Source organism: Haliotis asinina, chromosome 10, assembly GCF_037392515.1.
Source record: "Haliotis asinina isolate JCU_RB_2024 chromosome 10, JCU_Hal_asi_v2, whole genome shotgun sequence".
Lineage (NCBI taxonomy): Eukaryota > Metazoa > Mollusca > Gastropoda > Lepetellida > Haliotidae > Haliotis > Haliotis asinina.
The window spans coordinates 19,167,837-19,190,716 of record NC_090289.1 but is presented as its reverse complement, the minus strand read 5'-3'; the positions used below and the strand labels follow the sequence as shown (position 1 = coordinate 19,190,716).

The 22,880-nt window shown below is 37.8% G+C and overlaps 1 protein-coding gene across 1 annotated transcript in view; it reads right to left on the bottom strand.

Annotated features, from left to right (window-relative positions):
- The window catches only part of LOC137299184 (ubiquitin-like modifier-activating enzyme 5), a 126,868-nt gene that overhangs the window by 8,985 nt on the left and 95,003 nt on the right, over positions 1-22,880 (bottom strand). Inside the window, exons 10-11 of the mRNA XM_067831758.1 lie at positions 21,740-21,815; positions 8,428-8,540 (exon numbers count right to left, since the gene is read on the bottom strand). Coding sequence (XP_067687859.1) covers positions 8,428-8,540; positions 21,740-21,815 — 189 coding nt within the window. The remainder of the gene's footprint in view (positions 1-8,427; positions 8,541-21,739; positions 21,816-22,880) is intronic.

Below are 22,880 nucleotides of genomic sequence, written 5' to 3'. Positions count from 1 at the left end.
GCCGTTGATAGTTTGACCTTTCGCAAGATAATCAATGAGCAGAATACCCCTGGAATCCAAAAAGACTGATCCCATCACCTTTCCAGCTGAAGGAACATACCAACAGACTTGGCTTTCTTCGGAGCTGGTGAATCAGGATGCTTCCACTGTTTTGACTGTAGTTTTGTTTCTGGTTGAAAGTGATGTATCCAGGTCTCATCCATGGTTACAAATCGTGCCACAAAATCATCGGGATCTGCTTCAAAACGACGCAAATTGTCAAGTGACTTCTGGAACCTGACACGTTTCTGTTCTGCTGTCAAGAGCTTTGGCACCCATCTTGCAGAAACTTTAGTCATTCCTAATTCGTTGGTGATAATATGCTCAACCCTCTCATGAGAGATGCCCACTACACTAGCAATATGTCGAGTAGTCAATCGTCGATCATCCATCAACATATCAAGCACTCGTGTGATGTTTTCTGGAGTGGTTGCTGTTGAAGGCCTTGGGTCATCATCAAGGCTTTGTCTACCACGCTTAAATTCTGCAGCCCACTTCTTTACTGTGGAAAATAAAGGAGCATCATCCCCTAGAGTGGAGACCATGTCAGCATGTATCTGTTTTGGGGACATCCCTTTCTTTTGCAAGTACTTGATGACTGCCCTGTATTCAGTTTTGTCCATTTCTGATGATTTCATAGGGTAGGTTTACCTAAAGAGCTGTAGTTGAGATAAAACTATTAGTACATTTGTAGTTCTTGTGTCTATGATTCACTAAATGATTGTCCTCATTGGTGGCAAACACCTGTCTCTACCTGGTGGGGAAAAACCACTCAGGCTGAGAACTTTTCAGCCAACCCTCGTATAATCTCATTGGAAACTACTAAAGTTTTGCTGACATATTTTGTCATGCCTTTCGCCTTTCTGATTTCATCATTGTCTGCTTTTTTTATCAAATACATTTTGGGTCTCAAGCCAATGTATTCCATGATAAGCTTGCCCGCACATTCATCCTTCATCTTGGCAAGCACTTTTCTGTTGACAGTGTTGTGTATCAGGTGTCCTTTCAAATTGTCACTGGTGTCATACAGGTGCATCTTTTTATGTTTATGTCCTCATCCCCACGTAAACAGGTCGGTTGAATTTGCTGTGGCTTTTGTTCATGTGCAGCCCTGCCAAATCGTCATCGAATAGTTTGCTTCAGTTGAATGCTGGGCTGGCTATCAGGTTCATCCACATGTAAACAGGTCGTTTGAATTTACTGTGGCTTTTGTTCATGTGCAGCCCTGCCAAATCGTCATCGAATAGTTTGCTTCAGTTGAATGCTGGGCTGACTATCAGGTTCCTGAGTTTTTCTGTGTCGCTTGATCAGACTGGTTTCACATTCACACGTTTTCTCAAATTCTCTATCGTCTTGCCAAATACTGCGCTGTTCATGAGTTTGTAGTCTTTTGAAAATCGCTGATGGTCAGCTTTCGTAAATCCTTTTTATCTGAGGCTCCATCGAAGGACTTTGATCGACTTCAGTGAATTTTAGTGAGTTTCATTTGCAATGATGTGTACAGCTGCAGGTTGTGATAGTGAACAATGTAAATTTTTCTTGTTAATCAAGTTCGGTACAAGTTATTCCATGCTGGTCAACTTGTTTTTTCCCAATAGGTTTTACTGATATTCGCACATCCAGAGCAGGTTCACCATTTATCGTTCAGGAGTGAGAGGAGAGCTATTGTGAGATAAGTGTGATTCCATGGGATATTCAAGGACAGCTGCAATGCAATCAATGTCGACATCAGACGAGGATACCATTTGAATCCCTCAGTAGATACTGACTTATAGCACAAAAGTACAAATTATTGGCATCGAGATAAAGAATGTGTTTGGCTGGTTTGCAGGGGTTGTAGCCTTCTATGTACTTGTCATTGGCCTACATATTGCGTTTGTCGGCCATGGAAATCCCGCCTGACAAGTCCTCTATAAACAGGTGCATGTCACAACTCATTAGCAGTTTCAATCCAACATCGGTCTTCTGTAACAATGTGTCCCAAGAGAGACCAGGGGAGGAGAAATACCATGCAGGCTCTAGGCTGTACTGTTTCAAACACATTTTTCTGAAAGTCTCAGATACACTGGCTAGCAGCAGCAACATATGTTGTAGTAGTCACCCAAATTTTTACAGTCCAGTTTGTAACCACACATTGAGGTGGTACAGGTTTTGCATAATTAATTTTCGTTGGATTTTTCTAGCTAATCAGGTGTAACAGATAGATGTTGCCACTGATTTTGATAGTGGGTTTTCTTGACGATGGTATGACCAAGGTTCAGGACAAGTTCACGTTTGTTGTTGTCGGAAGTCAAAGCAATGTGAAACGCCAGTAGAACTGTGCCAGGGACATTGGTCGTTCATGACCAGGTTAGAGAATTGGACCAGCAGTGGTAGGTTTTGATTGAGTGTGCTCGGATTGGGGGTGATGGTCGCCGACTGACACACAGCTTTCACATCGAGTGGTTCCCTCATATTTCTAAAGGGATCTAGCTTTCTGTATTGCGAAACTGGTATATATATAAAAAATTATACATTTAATATATAAAATTGGGAGAAGGCAGCAACAATTTCGAAAAAGCTGACTTATCCATACTTCCCGATGATGATGGTGCAGCAGCAGACACCTCATTTTATATGGATTTACAACGTCTCTAATATTTACAGTACAATGTTTCTGGGCTACTTCTTGCTCCTTCATCTAGTGAATGACAGAATATGATTACCATATATTTTGCTCATAATCATATTCTCTCATTCACCTGATGAAGGGCAACAAGTAGCCCAGAAACATTGCGTTATAAATATTAAAGACGTTGTAAATACATACCAAACATTGTTATGTGGTTCATGTTTGCTGAAATGATCTGGTGAAACACTCTGTAATGGTAAGCTACCATTCCTGCAGGAATATCTACTCCAGTGAGAGGAGCTAGTGTCTTTTATGTACCCTGTTTCCTTTATTATTCATTTCTACAAAAGCTTCATTCATAACATTTGGTATCATTTGAAAGTTCATAGCCTGACCTTTCTTAGGGAGTAAACTGTTTCTTACATCTATAATCTTGGAAAAATGCCTTCACTACAAAGTATACCAACCTATTCCCTGTATTCTCTTAAACTAATATCATGATTATAACATTCAAGTAGCCTCTTTGGGAATTTTCTCAGCTTACCATCAATGTGTGGATGGACATATTTACAATCACTATAGTTAGTAATATCATATGTTTTCAGAATTGAAAAAGCACAATTCCTGGGGACTGGGGGTCTGAGACGGTTGTTGTGGTAGTTGTCTCCTACGACGTCTGCTCATTCCAAAAATCAAGTCCATGGTCAGGCGAAATTGGGCTGGACATTGCCACTGCACTTAGGGACATTGGGGGAGGACCTTAGGAGGCCGGACATGGGTAAATATGGTTCACCTTCCTCATATGCTCTATGGGGTAGGTAGTTTTGATTAGCCAACTGTAAGAATTACTATTTACTAGGCATCTAGAGAGTATGTCTACGTTCATTCCTTTCTTTCATGGTGAAGTGTGCATAGTTCCTTGACTGATACCCATAGTCCGTGCTTACCTAGTACTTTGAATATAGTTTTGTGTGTCTGACTCACCCTGTTCCACAATTTGTAATTGTCTGACTGGCACCATTGTACTGTGTATTTTCTAAGATTGAGTGAGTGAGTGAGTGAGTTAAGTATTACGCCGCTTTTAGCAGTATTCCAGCAATATCACGGCGGGGAACACCAGAAAATGGGCTTCACACATTGTACCCATGTGAGGAATCGAACCCGGGTCTTCGGCGTGACGAGCGAACGCTTTAACCACTAGGCTACCCCACCGCCCTTCTAAGATTGAAGTTACCAATACAATACCATTGTCACCAAATCTGTGCTTGTTCATCTTTGACTCCCAGCATATTCGTTTCATTGTGGAAACGTCCATTTGGACGCTAGTATCAAAGTTTGGTTTGTCTGCAGCTACTTTTCTGTCTGCTATTTTTATGTTACATACGGGAACGATGGCAGTAGAACCCCAGTATACCGCGAAGGGTCAGTTGGCGACGTAACACACTGTTTCTCATTTCATAAAATGTAATCAAATTGAAGCAATATCTCCATTCTTTCAGAATAAGGGAGTAAGTGAAAGAGTATGCTTTTATGCTGCTTTTAGCACCATTTCAGCTACATCATGGTGGAGGAGACCAGAAATGAGCTTCACACATTGTACCTATATGAGGAATCACACCTGTGTGTTCAGCGTGATAAGCAAATGCTTTAACCACTAGGCTATCCCACCAATCCCATTCCTGTAGATGATGAGAATTTGTTTAATTATATATTTTGGAACTACTAGTACCAAGAAATTTGAACATTTGATGTATTGGAATCCGTAAACTAAACACCCTTTGACATTGCTAGACATATCTGAAATTTACTTAAATAGGTAACAAGAGTCATCAGAAGATGACATATTCCCCCGGCCCCCACATGTTTGAAAGCACAAATAATCTGAGAGTTACTCATTGTTTTTTAGACTAAGTTTGAATTGTTTCCATGGAATTCATGAAAATTATAAATGCTATATATCTGTAACCAGCAAAGTCCAAGATCTGTTAAAAGATATGAAATGGTTTTCGAGTTGTGGGAACGAAGCCCACCCCTCCATTTTGAGACTAAGTCTGAAACGTTTCCATGGAAACCAAGAAAATAATACATCACAAAAACCTTTAAAAACCAAAACGCACCACTTTGAGTTCTGCCACACATATCTAGAAAGTTTTACCAACAGATATTAAGAAGTTTTTGAGTTCTGCTCTGGAAATGAAACACACCTCTCACTTTCCAGACTAGGTTCAAAACGTTTCCATGGAAACCAAGAAAATAATACATCACAAGATCCTGTACATAGCAAAAGGCACCACTATAGGTTCTGATTGATATATCTACCAAGTTTTGCAGAAAAACATTGAATGGTTTTTGAGTTCTGCTCCCTAAACAAAACACACCTCTCACTTTTCAGACTATGTCTGAAACATTTCCATGGATTCCCAAGAAAATAATAAATCACAACGGTTTTTGAGTTATGCTCCGGAAAAGAATGCCCATCCCTCCATTTTGAGACTCTGTCCGAAACGTTTCCATGGAAACCGAGAAAATAATACAGCAGAAAAACCTGTACATAGCAAAAGGCACCACTTCAGATTCTGACTGAAATACCTACCGGTTTTTGAGTTATGCTCGGGAAAAGAATGCCCATTAACAGATATTAAGAAGTTTTTGAGTTCAGCTCTGGAAACAAGAGTCATCAGAAGATGACACATCCCCCCGGCCCCCACATATTTGAAAGGACAAATCATCCGACAGTTACTTATTGTGTTTTTGGACCAAGTCTGAATTGTTTCCATGGAATTCATGAAAAATATAAATGCCATATATCTGAAATTAGAAAAAGTCACCCTTTCAAGATCTGTCTCGTATATCTGCCAAGATCTTTTGAAAGATATGAAATGGTTTTCGAGTTGTGCTCCGGAAACGAAGTCAGCAACATGTTCATGGAACCGAGAAAATAATACATAAAAAAAAAGGAAATCACAAAAGGCACCATTTTGGGGTCTGCCACACATATCTAGAAAGTTTTACTGACAGACATTAAGAAGTTTTTCAGTTCTGCTCCAGAAACGAAACGCACCTCTCACTTTTGGGAGTAAGTTAAAAACGTTTCCATGGAAACTGAGAAAATGATAAATCACCAAAACCTGGAAATAGTAAAAGGCACCACTTTAGGTTCCGATTGATATATTTACCAAGTTTTGCTGAAAAATATTGAATGTTCATTGAGTTCTCCGGGTGAAATGAAGCCCATCCCTCCATTTTGAGACTAAGTCCGAAATGTTTCCATGGAAAATGATAAATCACAAAAGCGTGTTAATAGCAAAAGGCACCACACAGAGGTCTGCCACACATATCTACCAAGTTTTACTGACAGATATTTAGAAGTTTTAGAGTTCTGCTCCGGAAACATAACACACCTCTCATTTTTGAGACTAAGTCAAAAACGTTTCCATGGAAACCGAGAAAATAATAAATCACAAAAACCTGTAAATACCAAAAGGCACCACTATAGGTTCAGATTGATATATCTACCAAGTTTAGCAGAAAAATATCGAAAAGGTTTTTGAGTTCTGCTCCGGAAACGAAGCCCACCCCACCATAAGACTTACACCAAAATTGTCCATGGAAAAACAAAAAAAATATAAATGCCAAAAATCTGTAAATAGCAAAAGGCACAACCACAGGCTGAGATTACTAAACCTATCAAGTTTGGTCTAAAAATATTGAACGGTTTCTGAGTTCTGCTCCGGAAACAAAATGATTATGGACGGAGGGACAGACGGACAGACAGATGATAAAAAGATAAATAGGTATATACAGCTTTTAACCTAAGTACACCAACAAATGAGTACATGTATTTATTATGCATCAATGAAATCCTGTTCGTATCCTTCAAATAATTTAGGTGGTCGTAAATCTACACATGATATCTGTCATCATTCAAATTAGGGTCAGTTAATGAACACTCAACATCATAAATTAAGGTCTGATGTGGCAAATGTTTTACGTGTTATGTAATATGCACATGGAAGCGCAGCAAGAGGAATTATAAGCAGATAATTTAATTGCATTTATCTTCCACAGTGGATTTGTCAAAAGGTAGTATGTAGTGTATGTAGATTTACTTATCTATACTGTCTTTTCCCTGTTATAAAGTGCTTCCTTTCCTTAAATCATTAACTGCCAATACACTTACTGATTGCTCTTTATTGGGTAACTAAATTATTTTTTCAAGGAAAGACAAACATAATGCAAAATATTTGTCAGGTTTGCTATCTTGGTTGACCAATATGAAAAGCCTGAAAAATCAGTTTTTTTGCTTATTAGACTGTTAAAATACACATGACATGGCACAGGATTCTTTTGTCAGCTTCACATATAATTCCTTTGTGTGGATATTGATGGATACATTCTTCCAACAATGTAATAGTCTGTCACTGTTGCTGTAACTTAAGCCTGTAATAATTTTGATATTTGCATTTTAATTTAGTTCATTTGTTATAGCATTATACAGAAACATATTTTCTCTGCAGGAAAGTGTAATTAGACAACATACTAGGCAGTGCATGTGCATTTTATAAAGTTTCAAAACGTATAGAAATATTACAATATACTAATTAGCATAATAAGACACAATATAAGGATGTACAGTCCTAATGTTTTTTACCACTGGCAGATGGTTAAACTTCAAAATGTTTTTATTTGTTATAAAAATAATAAAGATGAAAATATTATCAGGTAAAATAGATTTATTGATCAGTCTATACTTATAATATCAACTGTGCATGCAGGTGGTGCAGCAGAGGTCATGAACCAATCAAGAATTTGGTTACTCATGGGAGAAATACAATAACAAAAGCAACAAGAAGACAAAGTCATCAATATCCCCCACAATGGCAAAATACTCTTCATGAACACGTCAAATGTTTTGGTGTGTTTGTGCAAAATTGGAAGAAGAGTATTGTGAGGTACTTAAGTTCTGCTCCAGAAAAAAAAACTACCACCAAATTCAGTGGAAGCCAAACCTGTTGGCATGGAAACACAAAAACGTTTTATTCAGAAATCCAAAAGTGCTAACAGGTACAAAGTTTGGGGAAGAAATAGTGAACAGTTTTGAAGTTCTGGTACTGAAGAGACAAACATGCACTGACGAACAGATGGATAAAAACAAATCTACGGAAATTGCTCTAGATTAGTGCCCCTTTAAGGTCATAGCTGGGCAAACATTTTCAAAATGGGTGAGAAATCTAGAGGCTGTTCAGCTTGACCTGAGCTACTCTACATATGCATGACCCGGGAGGTTATATGGGACAAATGGCTGGTCAAGTTAACTTCATTAAATAGGGCAGCAGAGAATGTTGTTGTATTGTTGCATTCTAGCAAAACATGTATTCATGGATTCATTACAGAACTTTTTTACTAACTGACAATTTCTCACGACTGAGATGTCATTTGGCAACTTGGTCTTGGCTGTTCGGACATGCTGACTATCACCTGACAAAGGCACACCTCTTCATAATAATAGGAACTACCAGTTGTGACACGGTCATGCAATGCATTAGTATTCACTTGATCAGGTCAAGCTGAATTATTGACCTTGGATCTGAACTTCCAATTGTTTCTGATCAGCCACTGTAGGTTTCATCTTCTTAGGCCTCACTTTGTCTGAGGAGACTTCAAAATGAAAAGTAACATGGGCAAGTCAACAAAAACTGAGCTGATACATGGTTTCCTTTGAGTTTTACTTGAGCTCAAGTGACAATTCCACCATGTTTCTTAATAAAACAGCTTACCTCCTTTAGCGCAGGTTTCGTATAGGCAACTGTAACACCCTTGGTCAGTTCTGGCACTGTTCCCTCTGCATCCAGTAGTTCTGCCTCTGTTGTCTCAGAAACTAACTCTATTCCTAAAATACATATCATGACATTCTGTTAAAATGTGTCACGTAACCCTTGTTCCTGATTTCTAAAACCATTAATTTAATGGGGGGAGTCAGTTAACACTGAGAAGATTTTAAATATACTACATACAAGAATAAGGAATTTCAATGTGCTACAACATTTAACAAGCGAGCCGCATATCCCTGAATTTCATTACGCTGCACAGCAAAAATAACCTGGTTTCCGTTGTTGCGGAAACCTAATGGATACTGGGTAATGTAGGTTTCCGCTGGGTTTCAGTATATGAAAACACACAATGAGAGTTTCCGTATAGTTTACAAAACTGAAACTAAGAAGTATTAGTTTCCATCATATTTCTGCAACTGAAACTTTGTTGAAACATTCAAAGTATGAATAAGATACTGGGTAATGTAGGTTTGGCAAATGTCTGCCAAGGAAGACAGTTGCCCAGTCCCTGTGTCCATCATGGCCGATGGAGCAGGCACTGCCCACCTAGCAGACTACATAACCGGAAGTGCTTGATTAGGAATGAATAAAGCCTCGCTAGATGTGATGTCATTGTATAAACAACAATTTACATAAACACATATTGTAGTTATCAGTGTTATTCTAAAACTATCAAGGGTAAGCAGACTATTGACATGTTTACAACAGAATTAAAACATGAGTCATCAGAAGATGACACATCATCTGGGCACCACATGTTTGAAAAGACAAATCATCTGACAGTTACTTGATGTATTTTACGACTAAGTTTGAATTGTTTCCATGGAATTCATGAAAAATATAAATGCCATATATCTGTACTCAGAAAAAGTCACCAATTCAAGAACTGTCTCACATATCGGCCAAGATCTGTGGAAAGACATGATCCAGAAATGAAGCCCACCCCTTTTTGAGACTAAGTCCGAAACGTTTCCATGGAAACTGAGAAAATAATAACCACAACAAGAGTCATCAGAAGATGACATATCCCCCCCGGACCCCACATGTATGAAACCTGAACCTAACAAAAGGCACCACTTTAGGTTCCGATTGATATATCTACCAAGTTTTCCAGAAAAACATTGAATGGTTTTTGAATTCTGCTCCAGAAACGAAACACACCTCTCACTTATCAGATTAGGTCCGAAACACTTCCATGGAAACCAAGAAAATAATACATCACAAGATCCTGTACATAGCAAAAGGCACCACTACAGGTTCTGATTGATATATTTACCAAGTTCTACAGAAACACATTGAATGGTTTTTGAGTTCTGCTCCGGAAACGAAACACACCTCTCACTTTTCAGACTAGGTCCGAAAAGAATTTCCATGGAAACTGAGAAATTAAGAAATCACAAAAACCTGTAAGTAGGAAAAGGCACCACTTCAGGTTCCGATTGATATATCTACCAAGTTTTGCAGAAAAACATTGCACGGTTTTTGAGTTTTGCTCTGGAAACGAAGCCCATCCCTCCATTTTGAGACTAAGTCCAAAACATTTTCATGGAAACTGAGAAAATAATAAATCACAACAAGAGTCATCAGAAGATGACATATTCCCCCGGCCCCCACATGTTTGAAAGGACAAATCATCTGACAGTTACTTATTGTGTTTTTGGACCAAGTCTGAATTGTTTCCATGGAATTCATGAAAAATATAAATGCCATATATCTGAAATTAGAAAAAGTCACCCTTTCAAGATCTGTCTCGTATATCTGCCAAGATCTTTTGAAAGATATGAAATGGTTTTCGAGTTGTGCTCCGGAAACGAAGTCAGCAACATGTTCATGGAACCGAGAAAATAATACATAAAAAAAAAGGAAATCACAAAAGGCACCATTTTGGGGTCTGCCACACATATCTAGAAAGTTTACAATCTACTCATTGTTGTTTTAGACTAAGTTTGAATTGTTTCCATGGAATTCATGAAAAATATAAATGCCATATATATGCAACCAGCAAAAGTCACAATTTCATATATCTGCCAAGATCTTTTGAAAGATATGAAATGGTTTTCAAGTTGTGCTCTGGGAATGAGGCCCACCCCTCCATTATGAGACTAAGTCCGAAACATTTCCATGGAAACCAAGAAAATAATACATCACAAAAACCTTTAAAAACCAAAAGGCACCACTTTGGGGTCTGCCACACATATCTAGAAAGTTTTACTAACAGATATTAAGAAGTTTGAAACATTTCCATGGATTCCCAAGAAAATAATAAATCACATCGGTTTTTGAGTTATGCTCCGGAAAAGAATGCCCATCCCTCCATTTTGAGACTCTGTCCGAAACGTTTCCATGGAAACTGAGAAAATAATACATCAGAAAAACCTGTACATAGCAAAAGGCACCACTTTAGGTTCGGATTGATATACCTACCAAGTTTTGCAGAAACATTTTGAACGGTTTTTGAGTTCAGCTCTGGAAACGAAGCCCACCCCACCATAAGACTAACACCAAAATGGTCCATGGAAAAACGAAAAAAATATAAATGCCAAAAATCTGTAAATAGCAAAAGGCACAACCACAGGCTGAGATTACTATATCTATCGAGTTTGGTCTAAAAATATTGAACGGTTTCTGAGTTCTGCTCCAGAAACAAAATGATTACAGACGGACGGACGGACGGACAGACAGATGTCGGGGGGATAAAAACCTGTAAATAGCAAAAGGCACCACGTTGGGGTCTGCCATATATATCTAAGTTTTGCTGAAAGATATTAGGAACTTTTTGAGATGCGCTATGGAAACGAAACACACCTCTCACTTTTGAGACTATGTCTGAACCACTTCCATGGAAATAGAGAAAATAATAAATCACAAAAACCTGTTAATAGCAAAAGGCTCTACTTTAGGTTCTGATTGATATATCTAAAATATTGAACGTTTTTTTTAGTTCTGCTCTGGAAATGAAGCCCATCCCACCATTTAGACTAAAATGCCAAAAATCTGTAAATAGCAAAAGGCACAACCATAGGTTGAGATAATTACATCTATCAAGTTTGGTCTAAAAATATCGAACGATTTCTGAGTTGTGCTCCAAAAACAAAATGATTACGGACAGACGGAGGAGGCATCGACTATATGCCCACGCATTACATGCCAGGGAGATAACAAACCTTAAATCTTAACAAACTTGACGAATCCATCATCACATGGACAAACCTGCGGCCAAAATATTACACACACTTGCACACAAATCAAAACTTTACCATTAAATAAAACTTAGCCAGCCGTCTCAATGCCCTTAAAAACCCATTCTAATAACTGAGTTTACCCCAAGCTTCTCTAGCTCTCTTTATTCTTCAAAATTCTTGCCCCATACCATGATTTTATTCATTAAACTTTTATTCCAAATTGCAGTAACCAGGCAATAATATGGTGGAGTTGTAACAGTCTCTCAGCACATGGTCATGAGCTTAAGGCACTCATAGCCCCAAACAAAATTGTCCCCAATATCACTGCTGTGCAAGAAACAAAATTATCCCCCAAAATACCAGGCTACATTTAAATTGGGCATGATAGACCTCAGCCCACTAACCACCCAGGCCAGTCCCAACAGAGGATCATCATTGCAGAGAAACTAAACTATACCATTTTGCAAATCCTGGTACAAGAATTTAGATGTCCTCTCTATCAAAACTAAACTTAATAATAAAGACTTAACTATTATCAATGAATATAGAAGACAAAATCTCAAAATTTTTTACCAAGATTTGGACACCTTCTATTAATTATCCTAGGGGACTTCGGAGGCACATCATCCACTGTGGGGCACAAGACCCAATACAGATTTCAACGGTACCCTTGCACCTGACTTAATACTCAAAAAAAACCCTAAATTCACTAAACAACAATCAGCCAACCCGATACCCCTTTTACCACCTCCATTCACCAACAGCCATTGACATAACCATCACCACACCCAAACTTACACAAGCTTGTGTTTTGGATGACACCTGGTGCAGTGACAACTGCCGCATCAAATTACCATCACATCAAACATCCCCACCCCCAATACCTCTACCATCCCCTCCATCCACCACACATATTGAAATTAAATACAACATAAAAAGAGCAGACTGGAATAAATTCATCACACTATGTAAACAAATTGACACACCATCATTTATAACAGAGACATTAAGACCTTCAGCAGTAACTTCACTGAAGCCATACTAGATATACCAGAAAAATGCATTCCCACCTTCCTTCACAACGTTGCACTAAAAAAAACCAGTCCCATGGTGGAGCACAGAAATCAAAAATGTCAGAAAGGCAAGAAAAAAGGCCCTTGACCAGTCAAAAAGGGACCATTCCCAATTACATTTAGCTAAGAAATTAAGAAACAAAACCAAGGAATTGATCAGGACAGCAAAATGTGATAAAATTCTGCGGTAATTCTAAAGTCAAGTAATTGCTTAAAATTGTGGATGTACAAAGAGTGTCATGGTAAAACTGGGAATATATATCACTGATTCTTCATGCAAAAGTGCTGTTACACATTTGTATTTTTTGTACATCTTGCTCTATCCAAACATATGAAACACCAGTTGTGAAAAATATGTGGCGGATATCTGAAACCCATGTATGCTTACCATTTTCATCAAGCTTTTATAGGAATAGATAACACTGGTGAGGAAGGCGGCATGATTCCATTCTTAACATTTCAAACCAAAACTTTATAATACATCTTTGAGTAGAAACATCGCGTATCTACCACACCAGCCAAACATGGCCTTATTTGACTGGTTTTACATTCAGCTGTGAAGGAAATATGCTTAATAATCTATACATGGATCAAATTACTTACAATTTTAACATCTTGACCACTTGATGTCAACATCGGAAAACTCGGGAACACAGACTAGTAAGTTCGTCAGATTGTGTTTATTTCGTAAGGGGGGCACATGCCCATGATACAGATACCATAGTACAGATATTTGTCAAGTACAGAGAGCTTGAAATGGTGGCTAACAATTACAATAAATGTATTTATAAAAGAATAACCTCTTTTACAAGATAAACGCATTAGAAATGTTTATCTCAGAGGGACATCTTTGAATAACATTTCTCTTTTCGTAAGTTCGTCATATAAACAACTGTTGAATAATCGGTTTTATCGGTTCAGTTATATTGTTAAGGTGTGATATACAGTCGAACCCCATTGTCTCGAACTCGGTGGAGACGAATTCTCGGATGTGTCGAACTGACATCTCGGTCCCTGTCGATTTCCTTATATTTATCATTATTTTTACAATGATGTGTCGAACTAGATGTGTTGAATTCCTGGTTGTGTCGAACTCATTTTAAGGTCCCCAAAGGCTCTAACAAGTACAACTTTACCCTTTTGTCTTGAACTGTCAAAGCTGATTGTTGCAAGTGAAAACTTCAGTCGCGCAATCGGAAGTCATACTCATAAACGTGCTACCTAAAGATCAAAAGTAATGATTAACGGACTCAACAATCAAGTGATATGTTTTACTACGCATCTATACACACATTGTCAGCACACTTACCAACTGAACATTACTCAAACAATTAACCATAATTAACTTGTTACCAGTGACACGTTGATCACAGACCGACAGGATATCTCTAAACAAACAATAGGGCATGTTGTTGTCATGTGACAGTCTATGTTAGCGGTCATGTGCTTTCCTTGAAAATACAAAATGAGAAGTGAGGAAAACGGAGTTGGATTATCTAAATTGATGTTTTGTTTTTGGTTTAGTATTTAAGGTGTAGGATCAATTTTTTTAACCAGTACGGGTAGTAACATGGCAGAGCAATTCAGCGAAGGACCCGATCAGCCCGGGGGGATAACTGGATCGCATGTTACACCTATAAAAAGCGAAAATTATCTGTGAGGACAATAGAGACAAAATACAAGGCTGTCATAGCTGTGGAGTCGGGTGGAAAATCCAAAGCAGAAATTGCAACTGAATTTGGCATACCCAGAAATACACTTTCTACATGGATTAAAAATGCTGATAAAATCAAAGAGGCATTTGTTCAGTCAAGCTTTTCACCTTCTCGTAAGAGAATGCGTACTGCTAAATTTGATGACGTTGAGGAAGCACTTTTGAAATGGTTCAAAATGGTTAGGGATAGCAGTGCTAATGTAAGTGGTGCTTTACTGATGGCACAAGCAGAAAAGTTAGTCCAACCAACTTGGTACATTAAGAAACTTTTTGATCAATTCTGCTGTGATGCCATGCCCGAACGCCAAACAGACTGTAATTTCGGTTTCGGATTTTTTTAAGAGATGAATTCCCCACATGTACACGTATGTACATTCCGATTCCGGATGTATGAACTATACATCTTTTTATACTGACTGAAAATGAATCAGTGCTGTCAACTAAATGGGAACGCTTGTGAGTTTATTAAATTATTCTTGTTCTTATCTTTTTGTATGTATATTTATTTGCCATGACGAATAAAGTGATTGAATTGATTTACATTTGTATATGTTGTAATTTAAAGATCAATACTACCGTAAACGTTTATTGCAAAGATATATTGTTCGTATGTGTATCCTACTGCAAAATAACGATGTGTTAAGCACCGTGGTCGTGTTGGTTCTTGGTCTTTTCAATGCTGACGGATGTGTCAAACACTCGGATAAGTCGAACTTTCCCCTTGGACCCGACGAGTTCGACACAACGGGGTTTGACTGTATAAACTTTATTCATGAAGTACTAATTAATCTGTTTTAACAGATGAATTACATGAATTATGGTATCACAGTTTAAAAACAAAGAGACGCTTTCATTGCACTTTAATATAGTCTTAGGTGTGACTGTGATGAGGGCATTCCGATGTCAACTGGTGTTGAAAGTAAGGACACCTGACTCTGAATGATCAGAATATTTCTCTTGCCTGAATCTGTCTTTATACTTGGAAAACGGATAAAATGGTGGTTCTTTTCATTGTTCAATGATTCCATGCGCCCCAGGCAACTGAATAAACTAACGTAAAATTTGCTAAAACAACAGAAACAACACGACTTGTATTACTGGAGCGCTTGGTCTTTGGAAGCTAGTCACATTTGACGTCACGAGCGGAAAGGTCACGTGACTTCCAGAGGAATTTGCATAATGGCCGAAGCTGTGAATTAACAGAAACTCTTTTCGGGATTAAGACGTAAATATTCATAATTTGTACTTGAAACTTTGGGTATATGTTTTTGATAACTTTAGCTTTCACACAGCAAATTATTGAAATTATTGAAATTCTCTCATATTCCCCTCTAAAGGCATAAAGGGAATTTAAAAAACTGTTCCTCCAAATTTTCCAGACCTAGCCACAAACAAAGAACAAAAGTCATCAGAATGTGACATATCCCCCTAGCCCCCACATGTTTAAAAGGACTAATCATCTGACAGTTACTTATTGTGTTTTTAGACTGTTTGAATTGTTTCCATGGAATCCATGAAAAACATAAATGCCATATATCTGTAATCAGAAAAAGTCACCGTTTCAAGATCTGTCTCGTATATCTGCCAAGATCTTTTGAAAGATATGAAATGGTTTTCGAGTTGTGCTCTGAAACATGTGAAGTCCAAAACATGTCCATGGAAACCTAGAAAATAATAAATCCTGCAAACAGCAAAAGGCACCACTTTGGGGGTCTGCCACACATATCTACCAAGTAACACTGACAGATATTAAGACGTTTTTGAGTTCTGCTCCGGAAACTAAACACACCTCTCACTTTTGAGAGTAAGTTAAAAACGTTTCCATGGGAACTGAGCAAATAATAAATCACAAAAGCCTGTAACTAGCAAAAAGGCAGCACTTTAGGTTCTGATTGATACATTTACCAAGTCTGGCAGAAAATTATTGAACCGTCTTTGAGTTGGCTCTGGAAACAAAGCCCATCCCTCCATTTTGAGACAAATTCCGAAACATTTCCATGGAAACTGAGAAAATTAAAAATCACAAAAACCTGTAAATAGCAAAAGGCACCATGTTGGGGTCTGCCACACATATCTACCAAGTTTTGCTGACAGATACTAGGAACTTTTTGAGATGTGCTCCTTCCGGAAACATACCTCTCACTTTTGCGGAAAAGTCTGAATCATTTCCATGGAAACCGAGAAACTAAAGAATCACAAAAACCTGTAAATAGCAAAAGGCAACATTGTAGCTTCTGATTGCTATATCTATCAAGTTTTGCAGAAAAATAAAGAACTGATTTTGAGTTCTGCTCCAGAAACGAAGCCTATCAGTCCATTTTGAGACTAAGCCCGAAATGTTTCCATTGAAACCAAGAAAGTAATATATCACAAAAACCTGTAAGTACCAAATGGCACCATTTTAGGTTGTGACTGATGTATGTAACATTTGCAGAAAAATACTGAACAGTTTTTGAGTTCTGCTCCGGAAATGAAGCCCATCCCTCCATTTTGAGACAAAGTCCCAAATGCTTCCATAGAAACCGAGAAAATAATAGATCACAAAAACCTTTAAATAGCAAAAGGCACCACTTTGGGGTCTGATTGATATATCTACCACGTTTTGCAGAAAAATATTGAATGTTTTTTTAGTTCTGCTCCGAAAACGAAGCCCACCCCACCATTAGACTAACACCAAAATGGTCCATGGAAAAACAAAAAAAATAAAAATGCCCAAACTCTGTAAATAGCAAAAGGCACAACTATAGGTTGAGATTATTATATCAATCAAGTTTGGTCTAAAAATATTGAATGGTTTCTGAGTTATGCTCCAGAAACAAAATGATTGTGAACGGACTGATGGACAGACAGACAGACGAGGCGTAAAAAATTCAACTCTATTCAATATAAAGCCCTTAAAGTAGCCCAGACACGAGGAATGGTACCTCCAATATAAACCTAAAGTGTGCTTCTCACTATATATTAGGTCATCTCTTGTTTTCCCGGAACAACCACTTTTGAGGTTTTTGTTTTGGAGGGACAGGTTTTACTTTTCGCTAGAAAGACCTCTTCCCAGGTTCTACTTTTCGATAGTAAGACCACTTCCCAGGTTTTACTTTTCCTAACTTTATATGAACACTAACATTCAAATGATTCAGGAGTGTTTGAAAAATATCGTTCAAGATTAAACTCACAATACAAAGTTTTTCACGAAGCGGGATTGAAACCACAAATCTCTCATCCGTAAACAGATGTTCTACCACACAGAAACCAAGCTGATGAAGGGAGTGGGGTTAAATTATCTACTTATAGTTACTGTCATTAAATTGATTTCATGTTTGATTCAGTTATTCCTATGTAGCTTCATTAAATGATCATCTACATTCTACTTACGCATCATTGATGGTATATATGTTAGAGGAAACACTTCTCCGAGGTTTTGGTAGGCAATGTAAAACAGAAGGGGGAGGGAAATCCCAAGGGGCGGAGTTCACTCTTTGTCAATTACCTATGTCTGACAAACAGCTGATTATGGACCAACATGTTAGTCATACATCAAATCACACTCACAGTGAAAAATCAAAGGTTCCTAAGAGTCATCGTCCTGTCACTGACCAGATTGAGATTGGTGACTTGGTATACCCACAATGATCGCAACAAAACATGTGCAAGATCTCGTTATCTAGTAATTACAAGGATGGCATATGGTGCAATATTCGCAAGTTTACAGGATCTCAGCTACGCAACAATTCAAACAGAGTTAAGCTGTCAGAATGCTACAAGTTGCCATTTTGTATCAAGACTTCTCACGACAAACTCACATACGATGACACATCAGACAGTGAAGACCAACCTGATCAACCTCTTCACCCACTTTGTACCCCACAGATTCCTCTTGAAATCCTTACTCCACCTATACAACAGCCAGGATATCAGGAGCCCAACAGTATTCAGCAACCTGGCTTCACTCATATATCAGAGGAAAATGTGCCTTCTGTTGACTCTGACACTCCATCAGAGGTACTTCCCAGCCAACGAACAAGGCCCTCCCGTGAACACAGACGGCCATGTCGTTTTAATGACTATGTTCTGGACTTTTGAATGTTATATTTCTCTGTTTTGTTCCCCATGACTTTCAAGGGGCGCAGTCATGCCTACTGTTCGGTATGGTCTGAGGACCATATGTGGTGTATTAATTTTCATGTATGTTTTCTGTATTCGTATCATGATAGTTACAAGCTTGTCATGTGCCATGCACCCACATCATTTTGCGCTGTATTACGTTTATAGTTTATGCGACTTAAGCCTCAAAGAGGAAAAGAAAAAGACTGTCACGCCAATGCAGGTTTGCTTGGCAGTGTAATGAGGCAAGAGAGTTATTCCCCTTGGATAACTCTCGGGTGGGAGAGGCCTGGTTGCGTGGACGAGCACGTGTTCTGCTTGAGTTGGAATTAAATCGTAACAAAGAGTCCTTACGTGTCCTGTTGATTCACAAGTGGTACAGTATCCCTTTACCTAAACTGGTGCGGTGACAAGGTTACAAAACCTTCTTCTAAATTAAATCACTTATTCATTTGTTGCAATAGTTTATATTATGAATTGTTCACATAAATAGCAATACTGTATTACACCCAAGTTCGTATAGATTTGAAATAAACCAAGTTACTAATTTAGACCTAACTCAATTGCGACTATTGATTTTTCATAATTCTAAAGTTGATAATAATCATACATACATAATCGAATATGAAGTGATAATTCTTGCATCGACTTATAATACATATATTACATATAAACCATACAAATCTAACGGAAGCATTTTTTTCAAGCTGTTGAAAGTTTCATGCTCATTTGAAATGTGATTATTCAATGCAATTTACGTAAGCATTACTTAAGAAATGTTTGTATTTGATCTCTGTAATTATCTGATCCAGTGTAATTAGCATGTGTATCAGATCCATCGTCAATAACATGAGATTGATACACATGAGTATAATCATTCAATCATGCAACAGTAATGAGATATTTGAACACCTCTTTCAACCTCGAAACAACAGCCTCTGGCAAAATACATATCCAGTTAACGTTTTGTCACGTGACAAGTGTAAAACAAACTAATGCACTTTTATATCATTGGACAACCTGTTGTATGGAGTCATGCCCATTAACGATCTTGTGAACCTCGTTTGCATTCAATGTAAATATAGGCATGCCCATCTTCATTAATATTTGGGGGATTCAACTGCAAGTGTATACATTATAACCAATCAGTATCATGTCCCTTTTTTAATTCTATTACACACTTACTTAATTATTATATTCATTCATAACAATGTGCAAATTATATTTCAATGCTCAGCACGCCATTATGTTTGATATACTAGTAGTGTGCGCAAAATGTACATGCAAATAAATACTATCTCTACTCAATGGTTGGACTGGGTTATCCGGGGTAATAATAATCAGATTGTAGCGCTTTTGAGTGCTTTTAGGAAAAATAAACTCGCCAAAGTGCTTGTTAGTCCTGTGTGTACATTTAATTCATCCTCACGATTATGTCAAAGTATCGTATCATGATACGATTGGTCAAAGATAACAAATCAGCCACTATATCGAACAGTTGAGATACAAAATGCTCAATTCGGGAACTTTGATGACCCATCCCATGACCCTTTGTCTAATATATGTGCAAGGAACAGTATTATACAATATGTATACATACCTGTATGTTCGTATGATAACATATATTTTCTGCATTAAATCTAGATGAACCAAAGTGACAAACTGTGAATCTATCCATGTAAGTCACATACTAGCTTATTAGTACTTTCCTTAAAATATTCAGTATACACTAGCAATATAACAGCGAAAACGCTTCTTTCATATAGAAGATTATTAAGCATGTACGTAAATTCTTGTTTACTACCATTGAAATAGATGTTTTGTACAATTTAACCTCACACAATGATACGAGAGGGACAATTTGCTTAAGTATGTCTCATGTCTTACATAAAAAGAATACATACATATGTTAAGAAAATACATATATACACGCCACCAAAGGTCTACAAGAGAAAGTGAAATAAAACGTTACATATATGATATGCATTGGCACCTGCTTTCTTTCAACATGTATCTTTACAACACAATTATACAATTAAACAATCAGGACTTGCTTGTATGAAGAGACAGTTTCCTGTAATCTCCGAACCCTGCCAGGGATATCCGGTGTGAATAGCCCTAATTAGTCTCGCCACAGCGAGCCAGGCAATTTGCACGGGGTTCCTAGTGTTGAGCAGTGAAGTGGCTCACGGGCTCATGAGTTAATACAAACAATCTTTCAACACAGCATAAGCACTAACAAATCAACATAGGTCACTTCTATCATAAAATCACCTATAAGAAAAAATCCCTACATACTCAAACAGTAAACATACTGACACTGCCATGAACAGACGTATTTCAGGCATCACAAACTCAATATCTTCAAACCCCTTACTGAGTCTTCCTACTAAACTCCAACCTACTACAAAGAATTTAGAACCTCCCAAACAAATTTCTGCTGTCCCTATCACCTCTCTTCTACATTCAAGCCAGGCATTCAAAACTCATTTATCCATTTCCCTGTTAAACGTCAACAATAGCCTATACATTTAGACCCGAGATTCAACTTCACTTAACCTGTCTTTGCACTTGGCATGCTCGCCTACCTCTCCCACTAATGTAAATAAACCTTTCGCCAGCACTGACAGCCATGGTCAAGGTCACCCAAATCAGTCTGCTCCGCTATATCCCCTTACCATCAGCTTCGGACCTTGCCCCCTTACTCGCTTTATGCAGCTTAACTGCACTAATAACATAGGCCCCATTATGCTATGCAGTTTTCACTTTAACCCACACCCCACCCCCTCATGTAAGCCCCCATCTTTTCATTCTATTGTTTAGCTACAACTCTGTCTCATAGTAAATTAAATCATGTCTCATTTTTCTTCTCCATCCCTTTATAACTTCAGCTTTTTACTTACTTTCCTTTCACTTTTTTAAACGTTCTTATTTCAAAATTGTTCATAGGTTAATACCTCACCATTTTCATTTTTTGGGGTATGGTGGTTTATTACCTATTATTAAACTTAATAATTATTAAATTATCACACACCTACCCTGTCAACCACACTGGCGCCAGACTGAAGTTAACATTAAACACAAAGTGATTGATTGATTGATAATAAGCTTCTACAGTTACCAAGAAAGTCACAAAATTATGTCAGACCTTTCGTTGACCTTCTACAGTTAATGAGAGTTGAACATACCCCAGTCATCCTCGTGTACAATCTGTTCAACCTTCTCCTCTTTTTTCTCTTCCTTTGGTGTCAAAATTTGTCTTTCCTGCAAAAAGTAAGAAAAGTAAGAATGTTACAAAGGAATTGTCCTGCAGACGCGCAGGGCACAGTATACCACTGCTACAAGACACCTTGACATACACTACTGCCTAAAAAAAGTTCATTAAACTTACACACATGCAACGCGTGACATAACCCATGTGAGTCGCGTTCGTCACTCACATGCAACCCGTTGACCACACGTGTGAGAATCGTGTGACACACGACTTTTCAAGTTCTTGTGACATGGATTTCTTGTCGTTGAAAGGTTTGTGTAAATTTATATTAAAAAATTGTGACGCGACCTCAAGTGAGTTTATACATGAGTAGGTGCATTATTTTTACTGGATTATAATTATTTAATGACGGCTTCCATCATCTTGTGTCAACTCCGTGGCCTTGACACTGGGAACAGCAACATGGGTTTTTTGTAAAATTTCACCTACTACAAGTAGAGACTGTTACACATCACCGCACAGTTGTGTGTAAGATGGCCATTGGCATAATGGCTGCCAGGAGATGGAAAAAATTATTACTGACTGTGAAAGCTAAAATGTAACAGTAGTGTTGTTTGTGCTGGTCTGTTGAATATAATGCTAGAACTGCTGTCAAGATGATGCCTAAACAATCAATGCAACATTTTGAGGACATTTACAATATGCACATATGTAAACCTTAGTGTGAAATATTACACTTTTGATTTGCTACTGTAGGCTTATGATTTTGTTTATTTAGATTTGTTTTCATAATCAGCATATTATATATCATGAATAAGTGGTAATTGTGTTTTAATCATGTTTGTGTTTTTCGTTGCACGTGACCTTTAAAAAATGCTCAGCTTGAAAACTGAAATGTTTTAACTCTTGTATATGGAACCAGGAAAAACATGTTGATTATGATAAGCAGCCTCTTTCACAGAACAAAAGTCTGTTTTATTAACACTTATGTGTCTGCCTGTCTGTCTGCTTAAGACAAAATGCAATACACAACTTCAGTCACTGACCGCCTGCACTTTGACAAGGCGTTGTTACACGAGTGCACATCCAACGGCTATGACTAGGTTCAATATCGC